This window comes from Columba livia, chromosome W (genome assembly GCF_036013475.1).
Source record: "Columba livia isolate bColLiv1 breed racing homer chromosome W, bColLiv1.pat.W.v2, whole genome shotgun sequence".
NCBI lineage: Eukaryota > Metazoa > Chordata > Aves > Columbiformes > Columbidae > Columba > Columba livia.
Genome location: NC_088641.1, coordinates 16,891,501 through 16,917,208, shown reverse-complemented (window position 1 = coordinate 16,917,208; position 25,708 = coordinate 16,891,501). Strand labels below are relative to the sequence as shown.

General features: G+C 33.5%; 1 protein-coding gene across 7 annotated transcripts in view; it reads right to left on the bottom strand.

Annotated features, from left to right (window-relative positions):
- The window catches only part of LOC135577155 (nipped-B-like protein), a 187,763-nt gene that overhangs the window by 25,716 nt on the left and 136,339 nt on the right, over nt 1-25,708 (bottom strand). For all 7 annotated transcript variants that reach the window (XM_065044955.1, XM_065044954.1, XM_065044956.1 and 4 more), the window contains 20 exons: nt 22,522-22,704; nt 18,878-19,075; nt 18,661-18,732; nt 18,485-18,574; nt 17,231-17,334; nt 15,714-15,800; nt 13,113-13,344; nt 12,687-12,838; nt 12,237-12,317; nt 11,069-11,169; nt 9,071-9,209; nt 8,839-8,921; nt 7,730-7,862; nt 6,667-6,810; nt 3,017-3,106; nt 2,560-2,774; nt 2,355-2,457; nt 1,342-1,440; nt 1,093-1,239; nt 58-192 (listed from right to left, as the gene is read on the bottom strand). In XM_065044955.1, coding sequence (XP_064901027.1) covers nt 58-192; nt 1,093-1,239; nt 1,342-1,440; nt 2,355-2,457; nt 2,560-2,774; nt 3,017-3,106; nt 6,667-6,810; nt 7,730-7,862; nt 8,839-8,921; nt 9,071-9,209; nt 11,069-11,169; nt 12,237-12,317; nt 12,687-12,838; nt 13,113-13,344; nt 15,714-15,800; nt 17,231-17,334; nt 18,485-18,574; nt 18,661-18,732; nt 18,878-19,075; nt 22,522-22,704 — 2,588 coding nt within the window. The remainder of the gene's footprint in view (nt 1-57; nt 193-1,092; nt 1,240-1,341; nt 1,441-2,354; nt 2,458-2,559; nt 2,775-3,016; nt 3,107-6,666; nt 6,811-7,729; nt 7,863-8,838; nt 8,922-9,070; nt 9,210-11,068; nt 11,170-12,236; nt 12,318-12,686; nt 12,839-13,112; nt 13,345-15,713; nt 15,801-17,230; nt 17,335-18,484; nt 18,575-18,660; nt 18,733-18,877; nt 19,076-22,521; nt 22,705-25,708) is intronic.

Below are 25,708 nucleotides of genomic sequence, written 5' to 3'. Positions count from 1 at the left end.
CAAAATATATAAACACAATATGATAATTAAAATCCTGAAGGATATGTTTCATTCTACCTTGATGCCTTCTTCATCATTGACTCTCCGAATCATTTTCACACACATCTCTGTAATTTTGGGAAATGTTGGTTGTTCAATGCAGATATCCCTAAGTATCTTTATGACTCTCTTTCTGACACTGATACCAGTATCCTGTGAGGAGAAATGCATTATGCTTTTGAAAAAAATCATATTAATTAATTTATGTACTATATAAATTAATATTTGAAGATCACCCAATCTGACCTGCAAAACATATTTAGGAAAGGCATCCTTTGTAGATCTGGACTGTAATACTTCAGAAGTCTTTGAATAAAGCTTATGGATAATATACATGCAGCAAATCTCCTAGGCTTCATCTAAGAAGGATTAGGAGCTTAATTTCATATTACTTTATTCAAAACCTGTTTAATCTGAATGTCAGGATGAATGGCTTTATGCATGCTCATATGCACATCTCCAAACCCCTTCACAAACACATTTTATCATGTAACTAGAGCAAATCTTATTTGACTAAAAACCTGACATGGATGCTAAAAAAGCTAGTGTTATCTTACAGTTAAATTAACATTGTATTTTATCTGAATATCCAGACAAAAAACACTTTTTATACAAAAAAAATTGAATAAGAAGCCATTTAAAACACTAAAACATAGCACAGATAAACAAAATAGATCTATAGTTTTTTCTTTTGGATTATAAATGGCAACTTTAGATTACTGTGTTGTAGATTTTCTTCATCACCCACACTACTGAACTGCCCTCAGTGCCAAAATTCCTCATTTCACCTAACTTCTGACTTAATAAAGGACTCAAAAGGAATTTAATCCTGGTTCTGATGCAGTACAATTTTCTATATATGTTTACCTTTTGATGTAACAAAGCCTCATTGGAAACAAGTGATGCATTTTGCAAGGTTGGTCTTAAAAGCATGATGCTCCTCATTAAAATAATAAGATATAATTTACTCTTGGGATCATCCTTCCATATTATTAAACATATAAACACAGTTGAAAATACTTATTTTATCATAAATATCACAAGTCACCATACCAATATTCTTTCGATCAGCATGTCATAATACTGCTCAGCAAGCTGAGGACGACAGAGCACAAATCGGCCAAGCAGCTCCACAGCTGCTTCTCGTACACTAGTGGAGTTATCCATTAACCGTCCGTGAACACCTCGTTGCATATCCAGCTAAAAAGAACAAATAAACACAGGTCCAAAATAAAAAATAAAGATTTCTGTCAAACATGACAGAAGAACACATATGCAGGATGGATGTTTCATTTTTTTTACCCTGGCTAGAATACTGGGGTCTACAGCAACAACCTCAGATAAACACTTCATGGCTTTTGTTCGAACAGCAATTGCATTTTCACCAAGTACACGCAGAATCTAATAAGAGAACAAAAACAAAGATTCAATTGCTTTGGGAAGGTAACAAACAATGTTTAACAGGCAGAAATGCAGCAGAATAACATGCAAATGATTTAAATAAATAAGAATATTTGTCTATTAAAAATTGTATATATCTTCTCAGATAGTAAAAAGGTGCATGCAAGTGATGTTCCGTGGCACTGATACCTGAGTATGGATATTTACTAGGATTTGCTACATCTCTAAGCCTGGTCCAAACAGGATTTACACAGGGTCCATATGCTCGCTTCAAGCCCCTTCATTTTAAACTCTACTTTTGCCATTTGGTTGTGGCTTTCACCATGGTTCTTTCAACAGGAGGGTTGGATTTGGTCACTCTAATTTTAAGAATGGCTCTGTATGCAGATCAATAAGTAACACAACCTAAACCAAACTAAATTACTAAACCAGTGCTGGAGTTCAAACATATCACCGTGACAACATGTTGCTGCTCTTCTCCCAGAAAAGGGAAAAAAACCACACTGGTCAAACAACGGCTTCCAAAGTGACAGTAACATTCACTGCAAGTAACTGACCAAGTTGGCTTGTATTTTCAAATAAAATTAAGATCAATGCATCTTACAGAAACTGTAAAAAAGATTTCAACACTTTGTAATTATCCTTTTACTGTGTACATCTAAGATAATGATTTTGCCATATTCATAGAAGGACAGATAAAATAATGTATATACAATATGACATATGAAATGCATGCAAGAAAAAGAAATATAAGCACTTATGTCATCAATACAGAATATGAAAGCACATGGCGTTATCATGGCCTGTTAAATACCTGTGCTCAACAATGAACAGATATTGCACACTACCACAAAAGTGTCCAGAATCAGAAAGCAACCGTGTTTCACTGTACTAAGACTTCCAGCACAGTTTACCTGTGTCAAATAAATATCAAAGCTCTGGGCAAATGGCCTCATAGAGGCCAAGTAGCGAACAATCAAACATGCATCTTCATAGTCCACAGTATCAGAATTCATCCTGCAACAAATCCGATGTTTTAATTAGGACATGTTTATCAAAAATGATTTTAAAATGTCAAAATACATGATTCATAAAGAAATCAGTGGTGCTGAAACATACTTTAATGTACTGAACTGAGATGGAGCAGTTTTAATGATGCTGCGAAGAAACATCTTGCGACTTTCCGCTCTATGCATGATTTGTCCTGTGGTCTCAACATCTTTTGCATGATGAGTTCCTTCAGATGAATCCTCATCCTTCTGAGATTTAATTGCTTTCTCTGTCTCCATAGTTGTATCACGGAACCACTGTGCTATATAAAACTTCCGAGAAAACTGGAGAAATACAGCAAGATACACAAAAAACAAAAACAATAGATAGAGAAGAGTGAAATTCACAGATTTATAATGAGATTAAGTAAGTTTAATATAGCAACCATATTTTGGAAAACACAACAGTATATGTTAGGGTGACAATTTAACTGAAGCATAATATGCATGACTGGAAATAATTTTATTAAGTATATGTTACTGAAATTATTTTTATATACACTTGACATCAGAAAGATGAAATTTACCACTAATGATGCATCAGTTTCTGTGTTCTCATCCAGATAATCTAGCAAAGCCTTTTGCAGTTGTTGAATTTCATCTTCTCCTCCTGAAACCTATCAGAAATAGAAAGATAGTTATAAAATAGAATATTGCACAGTGGTAATGATAATCTGAAAATCTGCATGTCCACATATAAAATATACTGTGAAGGTAATGTTCTGCAATTATCAATACAACTAACAATTTTTAATCAATTACTTCTAAACTTTATACAGACTAAACCAAATAAGACTGCAGCTCCAAAGTCTAAAAAACATTAACAGCAGAATAAGACTGGTTTTAAAACAGACTGACTGATTTGATTAATTTTCATTCTATGATCTTGTGTGAAGACCCTCTGTCTCTGAAGAAAGGGCTGAAATCACACACAGCAGACTGACACAAGGTTTAACCTATAAAAGTAATCGTTAGCTCTCTCACCAATATTAAATACCAAAACATGGACTTCACAGGTGAACAAATGATAAAAGTCAAAAAAGTCAAATGAAAATAAATACAAAACACAGACAACAGTAAAAACATATGATAAACACCACAGAAATAAAAATAACTTATCTCTTTGCAAAAATATTTGGTATAACTGTTTTCAGGGATAAATCATCCATACAGAGAAAGTGCAGCAAGTATGCTCAATCCATCTAGGAAAGAACATGCAGAGGCTGTTCCCAAACACCCCTGAGCAGTAGCACTAAAGAATCACGCTCTCTGAGACTCAACTAAGTTCTATCAGTCAAAAAGCTTGAGAACAAACATACATTTTTATAAAAATGCCACCTAATGCTCCAGTGCACCTAGCCTACCTACAGAATAGGGTAATAATAATTTTCCTGTGTAGCACTTTTAAGATGCACAAAAAGATTACATATGAAATATTAATCTGAGAACTAGTGCTGGAGACTATGTATCAGATTTGTAAATATCTAAACTGTATGAATGTTAAAAACAGAATGTATTTTTTCCAAGAAGCCATTTTATAGGAAATATGTATATGCTGATCTCTTAAATAGTTCTAGCCTATGTAAATTGGACGATTTTGTATATGACCACCAGACAATGTACTTCTCCCCATATTGGAGTTACAGAGAATAAATCATCATTGACTAACTTGTTAATTAATCAGAAACTAACTTTCTCAACACCTACAAGACAGCATAAAACCAAAAACATTAAACTCCCTTTTTTCCTTAGTATTATACTGAAATACGCAAGTCCTTGCAATTGCTGATGCTATACCAGAAAAACAAGGATTTTTTTTTCCAAAATAAATGAGTTCAAGAATTCAAAACATGCCTACAGTGCATGTAATAGTAATATAGGTTTATTAATATATATTTGGCACTATAATATATGTGCAAATTGTGATTTGATAGTCTGGCCTGTAACCAATGTTAAATTCTGTGGATAAAAGGCTGAAAAAGAAGGTTGCTTGATGAACCTTAACTGCCTAACTATTTTCAAACAAGTAAAAAACCCAGAACAAACAAAAAGAAACTGTGAAGCCTGCAACAAAACATATTCAATATTGATAATAAAAGTAGAATAATAATTTCCAGCTTGAAGTTCTTTACCTATAAAACATTTTTTTTTTGGCAATAAAAATTATAAAAATCTTAACTTCTGTATGAACAGCACAGATTTAGAATCTTGGCACAAATGCAGCACATATTATAGCTTGCAAACATCAACAAGTAGAAAAAGGTACAGTTAGAAGTCCAGAAGATCAGCGTATCAAGAGATAAACTAATGAAAAGCATGCACAAGTGTTCAAATCAACTTGACAGTCTAAGACAGATTTCTATGAAAAAAATCTACTCTTTAAAAATGTCAAAACAGAATAGATTTTCTCCTAAATCTAATTCAACGGTTCATGAGTCCAAACCACAGCAGACAGAGTTATAAGCATTCGTCAGTCATTGGGGAATATCCTGGTAATGATATCAGAGGGTAGAAGAAATATCCAACAGAGTCTAAGTATTCAATTCAGCAGGAAAGAAAAATCTGTAGAGGTGTAAGTTCTTTTCTGAATAAAAACAAAAATTTACAATCTTTCTGATGACTAATGTCAAGATAGACAGTGTGTTGTTTATAAATGATTTGTAACACAAGAACAAATAACTACTTGGAAATGTGTACGTGACAGCTAAGCTTCACTTTTTTGTTCAAATGGCAAGAAAATAAGATTCATTGGTAGACATATTCAGCTTTAGTCATCATAATGTATATTATACACCTTCCACAATGGATGGATGGTACTATCTACCATCATTGATGTTAACCTTCTCAAGTAACTGAAAAAAAGCTTTTAGCACTCAGTTCCCCAGAGCACTTTATTTTCTGCAGATGTCAATGCCTGATCCTGTAAAAACCCAAAACAAATAGAAAAATTCAGGTCACCACTTGGGTATGTATCTTTTTAGAGTATCTTTCAATACTATTATATAACTTCTGGAGATAAGGAAAGAGAAATGGATTATTCTAAAATAGTCTAATGTAGAATTGTCAAAATCACTGCCAACAGAGAAGAATTTTAATCCATTAGCACACAGAAGTATAAATGATATCAAGCCACGGCATAAAGATTTGACACTATATATAGTACAATATTCTAATGGACAAAAGTTATGGGAAGTATTAGCCTCATAAAGGAGTAAATGAATTTTGATTCTTTATTTGAATGCCTGTAAATTGCACAAGTTTTTTCCATAAATCTGTTACAGTCATTATAAAATACATATAATAGATCTGTAGTCTTTTCAGGTAACTGAAAGGGAAATGAACTTGATATAACTACTCAACTTCAGATCAAATCATCCTGAGAAAGTTCAGAAAGAAATGTATAGCTGAGTGTCCAAATGCATACGTTGTTTTGTTAATTGCTGCCACCCTTGAAGATTTGGAGAAATTTTGATAAGCAGCATTAGCAGAAATGCAAATATGCATTCTCTAATGAAAGATATATGCAAGTCCAGTAAAAACAAACAAACACACACAAAAACACCACACAAAAAAAGAAGAAAAACATAACAAACCCCCAAACACCAACCAACCAATAAAAACCCCCCAAAATGACACATAACAATTTCTAGTTTGCCTTTTGCCACTGATATGTTTAAAAAAGCCTTTTTTACTGTCCTTCACAGTATTGGCCAGCTTCAATTCTAATTGAGCTTTGGCAGCACGAATTTCCTCCCTACAATGGCGAGCAGCATCTCTGTAGTCCTCACATGTTGCCTGACCTTGCTTCCCCTGGCCATGTAATTATGAGTGTCATAATATCATTTATCACTTTGCAATAGCAAATGCCCATACATACACATATATTTTTGAGGCCTCTTAAGATAGAAACCAACTGTCACTCCATTATTTTCTCTATATTGTCACAAGAAAACTGTTTTTACCCTTGTAATTAACCACTTAATATGATCACTAGGGAGATGGTGTGAGAAAGGCATGAATTAACAAATGTAATACTTATAAATTGAGTATATTTGTTTCAGAAATCTGAACAAAAATGAAAACTCATTCTCCACATCAGATTTTCCCATATCTTTAAAATGTTCAAAATTTTAAATGGATACATCTAAATCCAGCTGGCATGGGATGTCTCACACACCTGTTTGAGGATTCTGGCTATAGATCCTTGATCCATTTTGCTGGTGACTGCATCTTTCCTGAGTCTTGAAGCTACAGTTCCAAGATAGTCAAGTGATGCAACTCTTAATGCCATTTCTGTAGATTTGTTACTGAACTGGTGAACCTAAGAAAAGCAGAATAAACTGCTATAAAAAAATATTTATTTATGCAACTGAGATTCTTCTCAAAAGACACTGATTGACCTTATTGAAAATTCCACCTAACTTCATGCTGCATAAAATTATGTAATTTACTATTACATCACCAATATACTCCTTACTTTACATTCATGGTTTTTTCCTTTATTGGGTCTCTCTCTCTACAAATATGCCTGTTAGAGTTTTTAAAAAATATGTATTTTTATGAAATAAACTGGACATTTAGTTGGCCAGATAACCTTTGCAATAGCATAGATATTAAGCAACATAATGCAACTTCCTCATTATTCATACAAGTATAAGGAAAGTTACCAGGAACAAGACCATAAAATATTTTTCCAAGAAACAGCTGAAATTAATGTGTTAATTACATTGTTATACTGAATAACAACTCTCAATAAACAGTCAACAAAAATATTCACGTTCTATAAAATGTCACATTCCATAAATAAATATACTATTACTGGTAAAAGACCAAACTACTTAATTATTTTCAGGTTCTGTGCTAAATGAATAGTCCAGAGAAGTATTTAACAAGAATAATTACAGCTATTAGTTTGACTTTATTCCCAATGAATATCTACACTTATTAGATGCTATATGATAGCATTTTTTAATATGGAAAATATAATGAAATAGTAGAAGTGGACTTCCATGAGAATCTATATACATATGACCTTTACTAAGTTCCATATCAATGATCTTCTGACCTAAATTTTATTTTCTATGCATTACATAATAGTTATACACGTAAAAAAATCCTTAAATGCTGTATCTGTGCGTCCACAATCAGAAAGCATTCCTGTAATAGTTTGAGCTGAAATAAACAAGTTTCATTGTAATAAAAAAACCCTAATATAATAGTTAAAACCAAGAATTCCTTACCAATAGCCTTCCCAGTAAGCTAAGTAGCAACTCTGCAGCTGGCCATTCTGGTTTATTGACTGTGGAAAGAAGATCTTGAATGAAGTTCTCAAACAGTGGTCTGTAATCTTCTTCCCCTTGTTTACTACCACACCTGTTTAAAAGAAAATGCATTTTGTAAGTGAATTTAAGAGCCATTTAAGCTTTTCTTCTGATGCAAACAGAAGCAATCCTATGCTTAACCAGAAAAACAGTTTTATGTAATTCTGAAAAAAATATCCAAAATATTAGCAGAAAAAATGTTTTTATCCATTTACGGACAAATAGTTTAAACAGTTATCACTCCAAGTTGCACTGCAAGTAAAGCCACTAATCCAGGATAGTAGAATTTTGTTCCTAAGATTTTTATATTTATTGTTTTAAGTCTGCGTTAACTTGGATGGACAAAGTAAAATTCTAAAGTTCAAGCTAGAGTAGGGTATTTAGGAGGTGTTGTGTCCTTAAAACCTGGTCTGATTTATCTCACAGTGGTAAGATATCTAAGTATTATGCTCCACAAAGGTTAAAATCAGAATGTAAAAAAATCAAAAGATAACATATCCAATAGTGTTTCACTTATATGTGGCATCCCTAACTTTAATGATACCATAAGTATGCAGAGAAATGGCTACATGGTTAGAAAATAGCCTTTCGGCTGAACAGCATAAATTAACACAATAAAAACCTCAGGACTTTTTGTTAAAAATCCTTTGGTTATTCAGGTATATTTTTTTATCCCTGTTGAGCTATTGACATTCCTAACTTTATTTAAATGAAAGTATTTTTAGGTTTTTTTATATCTTTGTCATTTTTATGACTGAAAGAATCTGGTTTCATCACTTAATATTTACTCAGCCTTCTCTTCCACACTTCAGATGAGTAAAAGCCCCCTGATAAAAGGATCCTACATAAAATATCAGATTCTGAAATGAAATTTTTGTTTGGACAGGTAGCTCTATAAAATATATTGTTATATGTAACTTTATTAGTAGGCATTTAGCATTGCGAAGTGGTTTGTTTTGTCTTAAGGTATGACAGATTTTATTTAGAGTTGGTTTCATCAGTATGCTAAAGAATGCAACAGTACTTACTTCTTAAGGAATATAGAAAGGAAGTTTTGTGCTGTTCTCATGGCTGTTTCATACGAGTTAGTAATAAGCACATCTTGATCCACCTAAAAATAACAAATGTTTCTCATTCATCAAATAATTACAGCAGACATAAAATTACAAAGCTTATTTACTAGAGCACCATCATAAAATATTATTCCTACAAAGTCATTCCCACACAAAAAAAAAATGTGGCTCATAAAACAAATCTTACTTTTTTGTTTGATTCCTCCTCTGAATTAGAATCTTTTTCTGTTGATGGCAAATGCACCACACACTGAATAAGCTGCAGAACTAGTGCTGTTACCATCTGAATATACATAGGCTCTCCATCAGTGTCACTGCTGTTTAACCTGTTAACAAAGACAGCATTAACACTAAAACTAAACAACAAAAAAAAAATCTTGGTCCTAAATAACATCTTTCTTAAATTATTACCACATCTAGAAATCTGTGTTCTATACATTTATCTAGTCATTTGTTTCTCTCTTATACAGTGAAAGATTTAGTCTAACAAAAACAGTAAGTATTATTCTCAGGCTGATGAGATGAACTGAAACAGCTCACAGATGGGCTATCAGAGTATCTGTGAAGTTCAGCAGCTGAAAAATCTACAGAAATATTTAATAAATCAAACACCTACATGCTAAGGTACTTACTAATAGGCTTATTATGTATAATGCCATATTCATTTCCAACACAACATTAAAAAAATACACTGAACTTGTCCTAATAATTTATTACTTATATATTATTTAGTGTATGCAAAATGTGCAGGACTTTTAAATGAGAAAATAGTGACCACAACCTGGTCTGACTTCCACAAGAGTTATACCTATGGCGATTTCAGGTAGCATAACAGACTATAAACTTCAGCATGCAAGAGTGTCTTTAAGTTGGTATGACTAGTACATATACACTCCATCTCATTTTTCTCCCCTTTCAAGTGATTTAACCTGACAAATAGCATGGCATTTACTACCCATACGTACAACAACACCACTTAATGCTACACTTAACAATATTAAAAAGTTATAATCTCTGACATCAATCATTCTCCCCAAATTATCCAAATAATAACTTATCTTTATGAAATTATCTTTGCCTACTTGTACAGAGAAAATATTTTCATATCAAATTTTATGCAAGCTGTACCCCTCATGACTGTAGCCACAGGCAGGGAATGTCCTTCAACAGATCAGAGCTAGGGCTCTAGAAATAAACAGTGCAGTCACTGTGGCCTTGAGATAGTGACTTCATTCTAGTAAAGGTCCTAATTCAAAAGAGAGTAATTTACCACTTATGTTCCTATGCCTACCACCTTCCTATTTGCTAGATCTCTCTGATGTCTATAACCAAAACAATAGGAAATACTAGGAACAAGCACTCATGTTAACATTAGAGTTGCTGAATTCAACCTAAAAGTTTCAGTGAATTTCTTTTCCTGGATATTTCCTGCTCATCCACCCTGGATCAGAGAACCTATTTCATTTGTCTGTCTCCAGGGAAAAAATGTATGTAAGCAAGGAACAAAATTAATGCAAACAACAAATGTTTTAGAATCATTTAAAGCGTCCAACTTCAATTTTAACCAAAATCCGGTTCAGGTCAGATTCTTTCTCAAATTGAACCTGAACCTATACTATTATTCAGAAGATGCACTGAAATCCAGCTGAAGTGCTTAAAAGACAGTTAAAGTGAACTGAGTAGTTCCTAAATTAAACTAATTCAAAGGAGTATTAGATTGATTTCCTGGAAAGAGTGCTCTGAGTGTGTCCTCAAAGAAATTCAGTCAGAATTTTCCTATTAAGTTTTAGTAATGAAGAAATTATATAAAACCTATATAAACAGAAACAAAGAATTTTCCAACAAAAAACCTTTGAATCCAATCCATGCTAACATTACACTTGTTTACATCCTTAGTGAGACAAATAATAAGATAATTCAATTATTTTTGTAAGCAGGCATAAATATGATGGCATAAGAAACAGTGAGTATTAAAAAATACAATATTAAAATACATTTTTTAAAAAATATTATTTTCAATAATTTCTGCTTCCACTGTAGAGGTTTTGAAATATCAAACTCTAACAAAGTGCAGCTTGTGGAGTCAGATTTTTAAAGAAGCTGTTAATACTGAAACCTAAAAGCCTACATCTACAAATCTGTAAATGCTACTGTCTACAGATTATCAATCTATGTCAGAAATTACCTGAAGTTTCTCAAACTCCTCTTGCTAGTTGGTAGTCTCGCAAGGGAAGTGAAAATTTCTTCTAGTATTAACTGTCTATGTTTTTCATACCTGGAGAACACCTATTTAACAGTTACAGAATTAAAAAATATTTATTGTTACATAAAATATAGCTTGTTAAATAGATTGTTAAAAATTATATATAGAAACATATACTTTACATGACATTTAAATAAGTTATTTAATGCATACCTTGTTTTTAATGCATTGCTTTGTTTTTTCAAAGCAAGCATTTAATTATAAATACATAAAAACTTTTTCAAATACAGATTTATATCTTCAAATAGCATAAATGTATAATAGCTCTTAAAAATACCATATGTTTTAAAAATTTCTGCCAGTGGTACAATACACTGTATAAGAAAGTCAAACAGCATAATGCTAAGCTTGCAGAGTCCAGTATACAGCAAAACTCTATGGTAACATAAATTAACATGTATGGTTTTAGAGCACGTTTGAGAAACCAGTTTTACTTCATATCCTAAGCTTTAATGTTTGCCTGACATGAAATATTCTTTCAATTTACAGGGTCAGGATTGTAGAGTTTTCCTCTCCTTTTGTTTAGGCAGAATTATTTTTATAAATACTGGAGTACATCATTCTTACAAAGATGGAAAACTTCCACTTGAACAAGCAGATCTGTGTTGCACTACAGTTTTCCTGAAATAATATTTTATCTGCCCCATGAATTTTTCACATAACCACGTCTTCCGAGGAAAAGGACTTATTCTATTATATAGAAGTATCCTGCTCGTTCTATAGCATATTCCATTGCGTAAATTAAAATCTTAACAAAAGAAATAAGTAAAATCACCTTGTTAAGGTTTCTTAAGACAAGAAAGTACAGGTAAGAGGAAGGGGTTTGTGCTTATATTTTAAACAACACAATCAAAATTAAGTAAATTCTTTGGCTTAGGTAGGCTATTTCTATAGAGTACTCTGCAAATAGGAGGAGCTCAGGCAGATTTAATACTGTTCCTAGTTTATTATAACAAACTGTAAAAACATGCAAGAATAAAATTAGTTCTAAACTCCAATTCTCTACCAGCAAAAATACGGCCTATGTAAATGCCCTAATAACTCTCGCAGAAGTACAGGAACATGAAACTGCAAATTAAAAATTACTTACTGCAGTCACTAATTTGATGGCACATAACTGTAGTTCACTGACATTTTCTACAAAGAAAGGTGTTATTCCCATAGATGATACCTATTGACAGAAAGAAGTTATTGTAAGTATATTTGACTAACAAACTGATATTTATGCAGTTTCACAAGTAGGTTATTCATTAAGCAGGTATTATTTCATATTATTTACAAATAAAGTTATTATGGGCTATTTGAATACAATCAGATCAAACTTTTCATAAGTGTACAATAAAAGCCATTAAAGATTTGAATACTAAATGTTCTTCTCCTGCAGTTTACATACTACACAACAAACTAGTCACTGATGTTAATAATTCAAAAGTTTGTACTGATTTCATAGTTCATGTCATTGAGACAATCACACTTTACAGTCTTTCTGGGAAAAGAAAAACAAACATTCTCAGAAAGAAATTCTTCTGATAAAATGTACCTGAAGAATAGTTGTATCAGTAAGAAGCTGTATCTCTAGCAACTCTGACAAACTGCTGACAATGTCACAAACTTTGTTATACAACATCACTATAACTCTTTGCTTGTGGGTGGAACACTTGGCACGTCTTGCTTTTGAACTTAAAACACCACCTAGAAAATAAAAAAAATCTATTAATTTTCTTCATTTTTTCACTTACATCAAATACCATTTTCCTCAAAACATGTCCTCAAAACAACTCCATGACTACAGGTTTGTAAATGCAATTGCTTAGTTGAATCAGCTGGAAAGCAAAAATTTCATGTTTTCATAATTGTTCTGATCTGGATCCATGATTTTTAAATCCATTCTTGAAGTTGGACACCCACATCTGAAGGTATGTATATGGCAAAAAAATGCTAAATACGAAATATTTAGCATACTAACCACCATGAGGATCCACTCTATACACAGGATCATATTGAGGATAGAGAGTGTTCTGCAAATGAAATTTTGTGTATTGAATAACTCTTTCTATTACATCTTCAATATATACAGCTTTAGGCATATTTGGTGATGTCATAATATTGATAGCAGTAAGACAAGCATCAGCAGATTTTGTCACTCTCTCCATAATAAGATCTCTCCATAATCTTTCCTCATCTTCAGTGTCATTGTTCTGTAACAGGCAATAAAAAACAAGATAGTGTGAATATGAAGTCAAATTTTGATCCTTACCAAGTAAAATATAACATTATTTTAATATACTTACATACACATATGTACAAAATGTTATGTTTCCTTTATGATACAAAAATAGTACGTTTTAGAAATCAATTAATGTTTGTTTTACTAGCAACAGGTTTGTAATCCTAAATTACAAGTCTTCAGTATCTCACTGCATTCTTCTGGTAAAACACAAAAAAGCTTTCTGTGTATGATCAGGAAGCACTATGAAGGAAGACTGCCATGTTCTCTATTTAATCTACCTTAATCAAAATCTAAACTTATTAATCTTAGTATTTTCTTCAGTGTCCTATGCACACCAGTTGCTGCTTTGATCAGTCTAATTTTTGCCACTAGAGGGAATTCTTACACAAAAAGACTGTTAAGGCACATGAAACTCATGAGAATACAATGTTCTCCACTTCACAGACTGACTCATCTATTATCAATGGGTTTAAAACATGTCTTATCAAATATGACCATCTAGATTTAGCACAGGGTATAGAATCTCTGTATTTCTGTGTTTGTACAAGTTATAAAAACAAACATACATGAGGCTAATTATGACCACCCAGCACTACTGAAATATTGTAATAACATTATTAATTGCAAAACCAGGTGGAATTTTTAATAACTTCTCTAGTACAGAGAAAAATAATCTTTCCTGCCTATATAACAGCACACTGTTTGCTTTCCTTGTAAAAATAAGGGGTTGGTGAAACCATACCAACTTTTTTCCCTTTGTGGTAAGAGAATCTAAAGATATCACAGTGCATTATATATGAGACATAAATATATTTGACAAATCAATAGAAATCTGCAAATCGGGAGATCCCTATAAATTTCTTGCACAGAATGGCTTTAAATAATTTGTTCCTTACACAGAGGAGTTAAAAACAAACTAACAAACCAACAAACAAAATCAAAACAAAAAAAACACACCAAAACAAACAAACAAACCAACCAAACAATAATAACAAAAACAAACAAGAAACAAAGAAACAAAAAACAACCAACCAACCCCCACCCACCCAAACAAACAACAACAAAAAAAACCCATAAAACAAAAACCCAAGTAGTTTTATATATTTTCTATTTTTTTCTCAGTAATCTTGGAAATAAAAAGAATCTGCACATGTAATCAATCTCTGAGAAAAATCCTGACATGGATGTAGGATATTTTCACTGCACTCTACAAGAAGTAAGCTTACTCCTTAGCAGAGCCTTTCTTTGCCATAATAACCTGAATTGTGTTTAACGGGCTTTAATAAAAAAATAAAACTTGTTTGGCTAAAGATTGCTTCTTTTAAAATTGTCTCTGAATTTCAAACATTAGACAATTTAATTAATGGCTTAATAATCTTGAGTTTTACTGCAAAAAGCTAAAAGAAAAATATCACTTTAAAGGCACTGGCATAAAGACTCAATCGTATTGAATTAGAGCATGTAAACTAGCACCTTCTTTTCACTAATTTTTTATACTGCTAAAGACATTCAGAAACATATACTGAAACTTTGAAAACCCAACAAACTGTCCAGATGAAAATATTTAGGTACAAATAACATGTCTCTGGTTTTCATTTTCAAGTTTAAATTCTTTCTTTCCAATGTAATTACTCTCTATTTCTGCAGATCAAGGTTTTTTTATCCATAAAATTCAAGAACTCTATTCTTGCTAGAATTTGTTTTGACTAGACTGTTTTGACTAGAAAGGGTAACAAATAAATGAATAAATAAAATGTGTAATATCAAATTTCAGCCTCATAAAAACTCCAATTCCCCATGTAGTTTTAGGTATATCAGAAAAAAAAATTAAAATCTTAAACTTCCTGTTAATTTTGTTTACACTGATAACTTTAATTTTGCAGCATAAGAGCAGACCTAAATAAAGCACTTCCTCAGTTCATAATGCTCAGGAGAAGAATATGCTTTATGTGAAAGCTGTAATACTTCTTCCTTTCTGTAAGGGATGTTTTATGGACACATGGAAAAGTAGCAAAGAAATGTCCAATTGTGCAAGTTACACCAGTTACCATGAATATTTCAAGGTGAAACTATAATATTTAAGTGAAAACCCAACTCAATATATCCCAATACCTCTCTTTTATCAGTACTATAGTGAAACATGTCTAGTACTGAAAGAATATAATCAATTGAATTTTACTTCAAATCTTAAAATTTGGTAATCTCTTAATCACATACATATTAAATCAGAAATTCCTTTCACACACACAGAATATTTGAAACTATCATTATATGGGACTCCAGTGAAGGAAACTCTATTCTACACAATGGTGTGGAACAATGTCATTTGAAACTCACATGGTTAAGCAATGTAGAAAGCTTTGATCCATCTTGAATATTCTTCTCCAAAATATTCAGGACTTTTACTGTTTTATCTGTTGAGAGCTACAACAAGAAACAAAACAAAACACATCAAACAACTGTAGGAACATAAAGGCTTCCAAACTGCTAAAAAAAATGTCCATGTATGAAGGATAAAACATGTTATGTAATCAGACAATCTTAAATTGTAAGTAATCTGAGATAAGGATTGGATTTTGACTTGTCTGGTTTCTGACACAACATGACTATGAATGCTGATAATAGAATTAAACTAGTGAAATATGTTCTAAGACTGCAATCAAACTGCATTTTCAACCAGCAAAATCCATAGAAATCTATTTAAAATTGCATTTCTGTAATTAATGCTGTATAGTTATACAAGCAGAAATAAAATTCCCTGATACTTGAGTGCCTAAAAAAAGGAATCATATTCTTCATAACTGTACTGATTTTGAAAAACTAGCATGTTGAAAATAAGTAACTCAAACTCACTGATGTTCTACAGAATTGATTAAATAATCTGTAAAATATACTAAGCTCCAGGAGAGTCAGTTTCATTCATCCAGACACCTTTAGAAGGAACAAAATTCTGATTTCATGTATACATGTATGTACGTGAAAAAAAAACAGGGAGCAGAGGTTAAGGGTGAGAACTATCAGGAAAGAGAAACACTCAGGCTTATAACATGCTACAAAGGAAGGTAGGGAGAATGAAGAAAAGGCATCTAATCTTAAAGAAAACCCTTCAGAGTGACTTATAAGTCACAGACACATCATAAACATAGTAAATGGTCATGAGCAGGCAGAATAAGAACTTAACACAAGACTGCCCAAATCCAAGAGTTCTAGGAAGATAAGGAAAGCAAGAACATTTTTTCTAGAGGTGTGATACGGAATGCTCCCTTGGAACTGAGGTCAGGAAGAGTATGGCAAAGAAACCACAATATGCAGTCTACTGAAAATTAATCTTATTATCACCTGGGTCATTAATTCTAAGTTTGAAAGGACTCTTGGGGGAGAGGAAGGAAGTAGGCAATTCAATGTGATGCTGGATGGACATAATAAATTTACATTGCACTAATGGCATATAACAGAAAGGGTGGATTTTTTGACTTTGCCAGCAGGTTCTGTTTTGTGCTTCTGTGGTTGCTCAACACTAGCTGTAAGTAGCAAAGCCTATAGGTTGATGAACTTTTGTGAAAGCAGATTAATTATTTTAGATTTTACTGCTTGGGCATGTGTTACCTATTGGCATATAGTTCTCTGAGTCAGTGCTAATACAGAGAAGGACCATTCAACAAAAATGTCTCAGATTCAGATACAGCAATAGTTAAGATGTGGTAACTTTTTAGCACTTCAGCTAAGTCAGTAGCACAACTGTTCACAGTATCTGTCACATGTATACCTGAAGAGGGTGGAATATTACAGGGGATACAAGTTTCTGTATGTTAAATGTTCAAAAAGAATACTAAAAAAATACTATGAAAATGTACCTTGTCCATAATGCCCATTGCCTTGATTTTTGCAGATTCACTACCCAACTCACTAAGTTGATGCTTTCCCAGTAGCAATTCCTGTGGAATCTCATCATCATCACCTTAAAAAAAATTAAAAAATTAAAAATCATATTTCTAATAAGACTTCAAGGAAACCAGTATTTTACAGCCAATATGAAAAAGTCAACTGAAGAAAAAGAACTCATTTTCCAAAAAGCTAGCATCTAATAGTTCTATCTAATGAAGACTGATGATGACATCTTTTGGTTGTGTTAAAACAACTACTTGTTAAATATAACTGAAAGTCATAAATTAAAAAAAAAATTACTATAGCAATATCCATTTATTGCAGCTCTTGTGCTATCATCCTCATTTCAGTAAAACAAATCTTAAATGATTGTAGGCCTAATTCTAAAAGTCAAATCTAGGGAAGGGCAATAGATGAAAAACACATGGGAAATTAAGTACTTTGAGGTACACTGCATCTTAATCAAATGATGTTACAAGATGATGTTACAAGACATACAGAAAGAACCAATTACTTCACTTTTTAATTCAAGGTTGTAGACACCATTGCTGTAGTGATTTGCTTACTATACTCCTCCCCTTGTTCTAATCTTGTAGGAAGATGGTAGGAAAAAATTAAATGAATGCTCCATTATCCATTTCAGTAGAAAGTCATCTTGGTCAACCTGAACTACTCTGTAAGACACTTATTATGCTAAATGCTAAGCTGACTTATTTTCCACTGAAATGGATAAGGAGTATACAGTGATTCAGTATCTCACCCATAAGTGCATAAGTGCTCTGCTGCTGAAATGAATAATCAAACTCTGTTGGGCCAAAGGCCACAACAGATGCAAAATAATGTGCCTCAGACATTACTGGCAAGGGAACCATCTTACGTTAGTGTTGTTTACAAAGATATGTTTGACAGAAGATAACACTCTAATGACATTCCAAAGAGGTATTCTTTCCACTCCAGGGGACTATTATTTGTCTCATTGTGATTTATGTCCCCCCTTTGGATTCTGCAGGGAGGAAGAAGGAAGATCTTCCTGTAGCAGCAAGTGAAATTGAAAAGGTAAAGGCCTCCACTCCAGGCAGAAGCTATAAAATGCAGTATACCGTAGAATGTATCACAGGCAATTAAATCGCAAAGGAGGAAGTTTGAAAATACTGAGATGCAAATTTTTTTGTTTCTTGTGTTTCTAATTGGGGGAAGCATTTTGAAAATTTCTGACATATTACCAAAAGCTGTAAAATCCATGTCTTCTAAATTTTCCAAAATATTCTCTATTGAAGCAGCAAATCTTTTGAAAGTTGAAGAGTCCATCATTTCTGGTGAAAAAAAGAAATGTATATATAATTATTTTACAAACAAATCAGAAAATAAAAATTGTAAAAAGTAAATAATCTAAAATTACCTTCAGGTGTTAGTTTAGGTTCATAAGCTTTCCTCTTCTTCTGTTTTTCTTTTTTCTTCATTTTTCTAGCCACTAATTGATAGAATAAAGGATTGTTAACATTTCTTTATGCATATATTCAATACTGCATATAAAGATGTTTATTTTAAAATGTTTAACATATCCTTTAAAAATGCACTAGTATTATGGGAGAAAATAAAATTTTTAAAACACTTACCCTCACTGAGGCTAGGAGGAGGAGAATAATCATCCATATCAGAGTCATCAGGACCACGATTACGGTAACGGCCACTACCAGAAGTCCTCCTTCCTTCATGATAATAACCACTTCTCCTGTGGTCACCAGAACTTCTTCTGTCATGTTCTTCATACTCCCAAGCTTCATCTCTATCCTTTTTATGTCTTTTACGAGAAGCTAGAAATGAAATGTACAAATAAGTACAAAAAAATCTACTTTTAATAGCTCAAAATTATACATTTGCAAGTTAAACACTGTCATGCAGATGTTCTGTAAAACAAGTGAACACTCTAAAACTATCATATAAAATTCTGTTATGGCATTATTCTTACAATTTCTTTTGAATTGCATGAAAGCTGTACCTGAAACTGGAAAGATACCAACAAACATTTAAAAATACAAATTTACACGACATTTGTCCTTTTAAACAAAGTCAGGAAAGTAGAACAAAATAAGTTTCACCCTTTCATGAGAGAACATTGAGATAATTTATTCAGTTATCAAAATTGTGACTGTTACTCGGTGTCCATGCTCCAATTCAGTGATTGCTTTGCCCATCCAACACAGCAAGTTCCAATGAGATTGGGCAACCCAGTTGCTTAAAGATATTCTGTTTTGTCAAGACAACTAAAAATGTCTTGATATATATTGCAGAAAAGTCAGTGTAAAGGAAAAAGCTGGAGTCACAGTTCTGGGCCAGGCAGCGAGTATATGCCACAGAAGGCATTAGCCTTGCAGAACTGAATGTTGAAAACCTGGTATAAATGTTCTGTACAAAACCAGAAACTTGGTGGAAATAAAGGGGGGAGGGGATGAAGAGTTCTCTGTTGTTTTCAAAGAGTCTTGAAGGGGAGAGGGTGCTAAGATGTAACAGAAAAAGGATATGGAGGAGATCCATGAAATCAGCCAACTCTCCATTATCTAAAGTAACAGGATAACTGGGCTAGCAAAGAAATGTCTATCACAGACTGTGCTTTGAGTTTACTGAGAAGCATAGGAAACATACCAGGATATAATCAAATAGTCATCCCAGGCTCAGAACTAATAAAAACAACATTGAACCTGTGGTGATAACTAATGCTCTGCACCACACCCTAGAGGGTTCCCACTTCTGAAAAAGGGTATGCACAGAGGTGGTCCAAGATAATAACTTAGTTCATCCTTTGAGCTATTCTGCTTATGGATCATACTTGCTTCTGCAGGCAGTACAGTCATGTTCATGAGGCCTTAGCTACTAGCACTATCAGTTCTAAAATGGTTGAGAGCTAACTGCAATTGAAGAAACGGATAGCTGTCTGGGATACCTGAAGTGAGCAGATTAGAGAAGAAATTATGGGGTTTATGGGAAACAACTTCACACATCTTAAATGATTCTTTTACCCCCATGATAGTATTTTGTGGAGGTACACGAAATCTGTCTCCACAGTTTACAAAACATCAGTATCACTTTAAGCTCTGGAGGATGAATTCAGACCCCAGCTACATCTCCATGAGAAAAGTAACTTCTAGTATTGTTTTCTATCAGAAATTTAAATTGACCAGTTTATCAATGTTGCACAACAAAACAGAATGTTTTACATTTGTGCTAGCTCTGCAAGGCAAATAAGATGAACATGGGAACAGCTACTCACAACCAGTCATTGCTCTACAAAGTTCATTTTGAAGAAGATAAAACTGACTAAAAAAGTAAATATTATTATTATTTCAAGAGTTATTATTAATTTTTTACATAAAGACTATCTGGAATATAAATACCCTATTTCCTTCTGAATTCTGCCAAACATTTATGCAATAACACGTTTAGTATCTATTGTATGAGAATGATTTAAAAGATTTTTAATTTCTCATCATTTAATTTAATGGAATGCCCCTTTCTTCATGAGATACTCAAATAAATTTATATTCTTATATAACAATCACTATTTCATACTTTTTAAAGTTCAGTTTTAGACAATCAAAAGAATTCTGAAATACATACTTGTAAAAAAAATCTATTCAATGTACTTGTCACAGATCTTTCATTATCTTGATCACGTTGTCTCGTTTTAACTCTGTTCAGTTCTACAGTATACTTCGAGAAATATTATAATTCATTTTTAAACCAGATGAAATGTTTAGAATGGTGGACAGATCTCTTGAGTGGATATAGTGAACTTTAAGCATTTAACTACTGTGAAAGTTTTCGTTAATTTGCTTTACTCTGCATTTAAGAATTTTAACAGCCACTGTGGCTAACAAGTAGATTAAGATCTCTCTGAAATTCCTGACAATCCTCTCCATTCCCAACAAACTTAAATAATTTTGCTTTATTTATTCTTTTTTTAATTCACTGTTACAGATTACTAACATCATAAACAAGTGAAATTATACAATAAACAGATAATACACAATCCTGAATGAAGCAAATAATCTAATTATAAATTACCCCAAGATCTCATACTCACAGACAAAGCAGCATTATTCAGTTACATTTTAAATGAAAAGCAAACAAACAAAATAGACATTCTTTTCTGCTTCTTTGATAAAGATCAGAGGCACTGCTATTATACTTTTTATGTGTATGTGTGCATATGCATTGCTATCTGTTGGACGAAAATTTGAAACATTAAAAAAGCAGGAAAAATAAATCTTTCTCTTTTTGACCCTAAGAAAGACTAAGAAAAAGGTTATGTTTTACAAAAGTTCAGTAAGATGTTTAGATAAGCAAAGGTGGAAAGAGTCTAAACTTGGAAAAAAGTCATTATAAGCAAGATGCCTTCTCAGATTAACAACAATAGGCACTTCCGTAGCCCTGCATAGGTAACACAGCTAAGATGTTACTCAGACTAAACTGATTCACTCCATTTTAATGGAGTTTCTTATCAGTGTTGGCTAACTGAACAACCATAGAGACAAACTATACTCTTATTTGCAAGTAGGAAATCCCTTCCTAACTTAGAAGCATATAACAATTTTTTAGACTTACGAACTTTACCTGATCGCACAGCAAATCTAACTACAAGCTTCTTCTCTTCCTTTGAAATCACTTAATTAAAAATAGTATCATCAGCAAATCCTATTTTGAGAAACCATCAGCAATAATTTCAGTTTTACAAGCAATATACCATGGAAATAATAGAAGAAATATTTTAAGAAAATTCTGGGCACTAACATTCTTAATTTATCTTGTCAGAAAAATTCAAGAGGGGATACTTTGCTTTTCTTAACAATGAAACTCAGAAAAATTTAACATGTATATAGGGAATATTTTCTTTGCATAGCTTTTTGTGCAAGTTTTCTGAGCTGCTTAACAGGATATTTTTCTTTAATCTGATTGGCTAAAAATGTTTCATTGCACAACTAAAAAAAAAATCTAGGCAGTGGCTTCCCATAAGGTAATTAGGGAAATAAATTTAATAAGTAGCTGCTTTTCATATTGAGTGACAAACTGAAATCAAGTAATTTTTATTTTAAAAGAATAAAAGGTTCTTGAGAAGAAAAGGTTCTTGGCCAAGTAGTTTTCTGGAGAGCAAATTTGTTTTCATATGTTTTAGGGCAGACAACAACCAAAAAAAGTATATCTTTTTGTAAAAGCAAAATCTTAGCCTTTTTTAAGAGTAGGAACAAAATTATGTACTACTTACATTCAAAAGCTTCTTCACAGTCATTGTCTTCATCAGAACTGATTTCAGCATATTTTGGTTTCTCATTAACTGTACTACGTTTGCGCTTGTTCATTTTCACACGTTCACAAAGTGGCATGGTGGATTCAATTTCTGCCAGGAGCTCAGGAGGCAACTCCTTTAACACTGACTGATCTATGCTACCTATTAATGGAGAGCAAGAAGAGTAAATATGAACCTGAAGATAATAAGGGCCCAACACTACAGTCCTTTCTCAGGAATAGCTTACAATGTATCCACTAACAAATGATACCATAATTAGATAAACATGGATGTATTAAAGAGTCTTTTTTAAAGTTGCATTTATTGTCCACACTGCAATTAAAAATTAACATAATAAATTGCATACATATCTCCTTCAATAAAATATTTTGTCAGGCACATAAACAAATTCAAATTGGTGAATTTCCTTTGTAAAAAGACATCCTTGCTCTGCTTCCACAAAATTTAGTCTTATTTTGGTTCATCTTCTGAATTCAACAGGTTTTCTAACAGTGTAGGAAAATTAAGGATTCATTATGCCTCATTAACAGTTCTGTTTATTCTCATTCATATTGTTTAGTGTACATAAGACAGTAATATTACCTTTTCCAGTAGGTAGAGACAATCTCTGACAGAAGTTCTGGGGTCTTATCCCTAAATACAGACCAAATCTCTGACATCCCAATTTTTTGTTACCTCCTACTAGTAGTTTCATAATGCAAACCAAATTTTTGCTTGATTTTGTTACAAAGTATAGTTGAAAGATTTTCATTTAATAGAGACAAACAGAAAGCTGGACCACATCAGGTTTCTTTTCCACAGAGGTAAATAGAAATCATCACACAATTCTCATCACAGTTTCAAACTATGATTAGGCCCACATGCAGTCAGTATGAAGGAGATTCACAGTCAAAATATTTTACAAGTAACAAAAGGAAAACAAAGGAAACCAAATTAATTAAAGTATTTCCTGGGGTTTTGTTTATATGATGTCTTATCTTTATTTATCAAAGAACCTGTTGCACAGATTTTATCATACTAAACTATTAACCTTTTTCCAATAACAGGACAAATATCTTTGTCATATATGCCTCTCTCTCCTTCCCAAGGCATATTATATTATTTAGATAGAGAGGAAATCACCTGCTGGTTGCTATACACACAAAAAGTCCTTCAAGAAATCATATTCTGGATGATAACTCACTTTTTAATTGTATTCACTATATCGCTAACATAACTCTCTAAAATTTATTTCCATTTTTACAATAATATCCCATCTTTGAATCCAAGCTTAGTCTTACCCCCACTCCCAAACAACTTTAACTGGAAACAGAAGAGCCTTAATATGAGAAAATAGTTTCTAGAAAGAAAATTTTTTTTAAAGTCTCATAGATTACTGGTTTCACATATCTCTTAATCCATAAAAACTGCCTATAAGCAATGAAACTAATGATCAGAAAATTATCTTCCCATAATTTTCAGGAATGTTTAACAAGTCATCCCATTTAAGTGCGTTTTTAAAAAATATTTAACTTGAAATACTGGGTTTTTCAAACTGAGGTAGGAAAATATCTATAAAGTAAAACTCATAGCAAAAGTTCACAGAATCATAAAATTATTTTGGTTGGAAAAGACCATCAAGATCATTGATTCCAACTGCTAACCTAACACTGGCACTAAACCATGTTCCCAAGAACCTCATCTAGGTGTCTTTTAAAGACCTCCAGGGATGGTGACTCCACCACTTTTCTGGGCAGCCTGTTACAATGCCTGACAACCCTGTCCAAGAAGAATTTTTTCCTAATATCTAATCTAAACCTCCCCTGGTGCAACTTGAGGCCATTTCCTCTTGTCCTATCACTTGCTACTTGGGAGAAGAGACCAACACCCTCCATGCTACAACCTCCTTTCAGGTAGTTGTAGACAGTGATAAGGTCTCCCCTCAGCCTCCTTTTCCCCAGGCTAAACAGCCCCAGTTCCCTCAGCCGCTCCTCCTAAGAGTTGTGCTCCAGACCCTTCACCAGCTTCGTTGCCCTTCTCTGAATTCGCTCTAGCACCTCAATGTCTTTCCTGTAGTGAGGGGCCCAAAAGTGAACACAGCATTCAAGGTGGGGTCTCACTAGTACCGAGTACAGTGGCACAATCACTTCCCTAGTCCTGCTGGCTATGCTATTTCTGATACAAGCCAGGATGCTGTTGGCCTTCTTGGCCACCTGGGCACATTGCTGAATCATGTTCAGCTGGCTGCTGATCATCACCCTCAGGTCCTTTTCCTCTAGGCAGCTTTCCAGCCACTCTTCCCCAAGCCTGTAGCATTGTCTGGGGTTGTTGTGACCCAAAAGCAGGACCCGGCATTTGGCCTTGTTGAACCTCATACAATTGTCCTCAGACCATCAATCCAGTTGGTCCAGATGAATCTGCAGAGCCTTCCTACACTCCAGCAGATCAACATACCTGCCCAACTTGGTGCAATTTGCAAACTTACTAAGAGTGCACTCAATCCTCTCGTCCAGGCCATTGAAAAAAAGATTAAACAGAACTGGCCCCAATACTGAGCTCTGGGGAACACCACTCGTGACCAACCACCAACTGGATTTGACTCCATTCACCACAACTCTTTGGGCCTGGCCATTCAGCCAGATTTTACCCAGCGAAGAGTACGCCCATCCAGGCCATGAACTGTCATGATTTTCTCCAGGAGAACGCTGTGGGAAACAGTATCAAAGCCTTTACTGAAGTCTAGATAGACACCATCCACAGCCCTTCCCTCATCCACTATGCAGGTCACCTTGTCACAGAAGATCAGGTTGGTCAAGTAGGACCTGCCTTTCATGAACCCATGCTGACTGGGCCTGATCGCTTGGTTGTCCTGTATGTGCTGCATGATAGCACTCAGGATGATCTGCTCCATAACCTTCCCCGGCACCGATGTCAGACTGACAGGACTGTAATTCCCCAGATCCCCCTTTCTGGCATCTTGTAGATGGGCGTCACATTTGCTAACTTCCAGTAAACTGGGATCTCCCTGCTTAGCCAGAACTGCTGATAAATAATTGAAAGTGGCTTGGTGAGCAGCTCTGCCAGCTCCCTCAGAACCCTTGGGTGGATCCCATCTGGCCCCATAGACCTGTGCATATCTAAGTGGTGTAGCAGGTCGCTAACCATT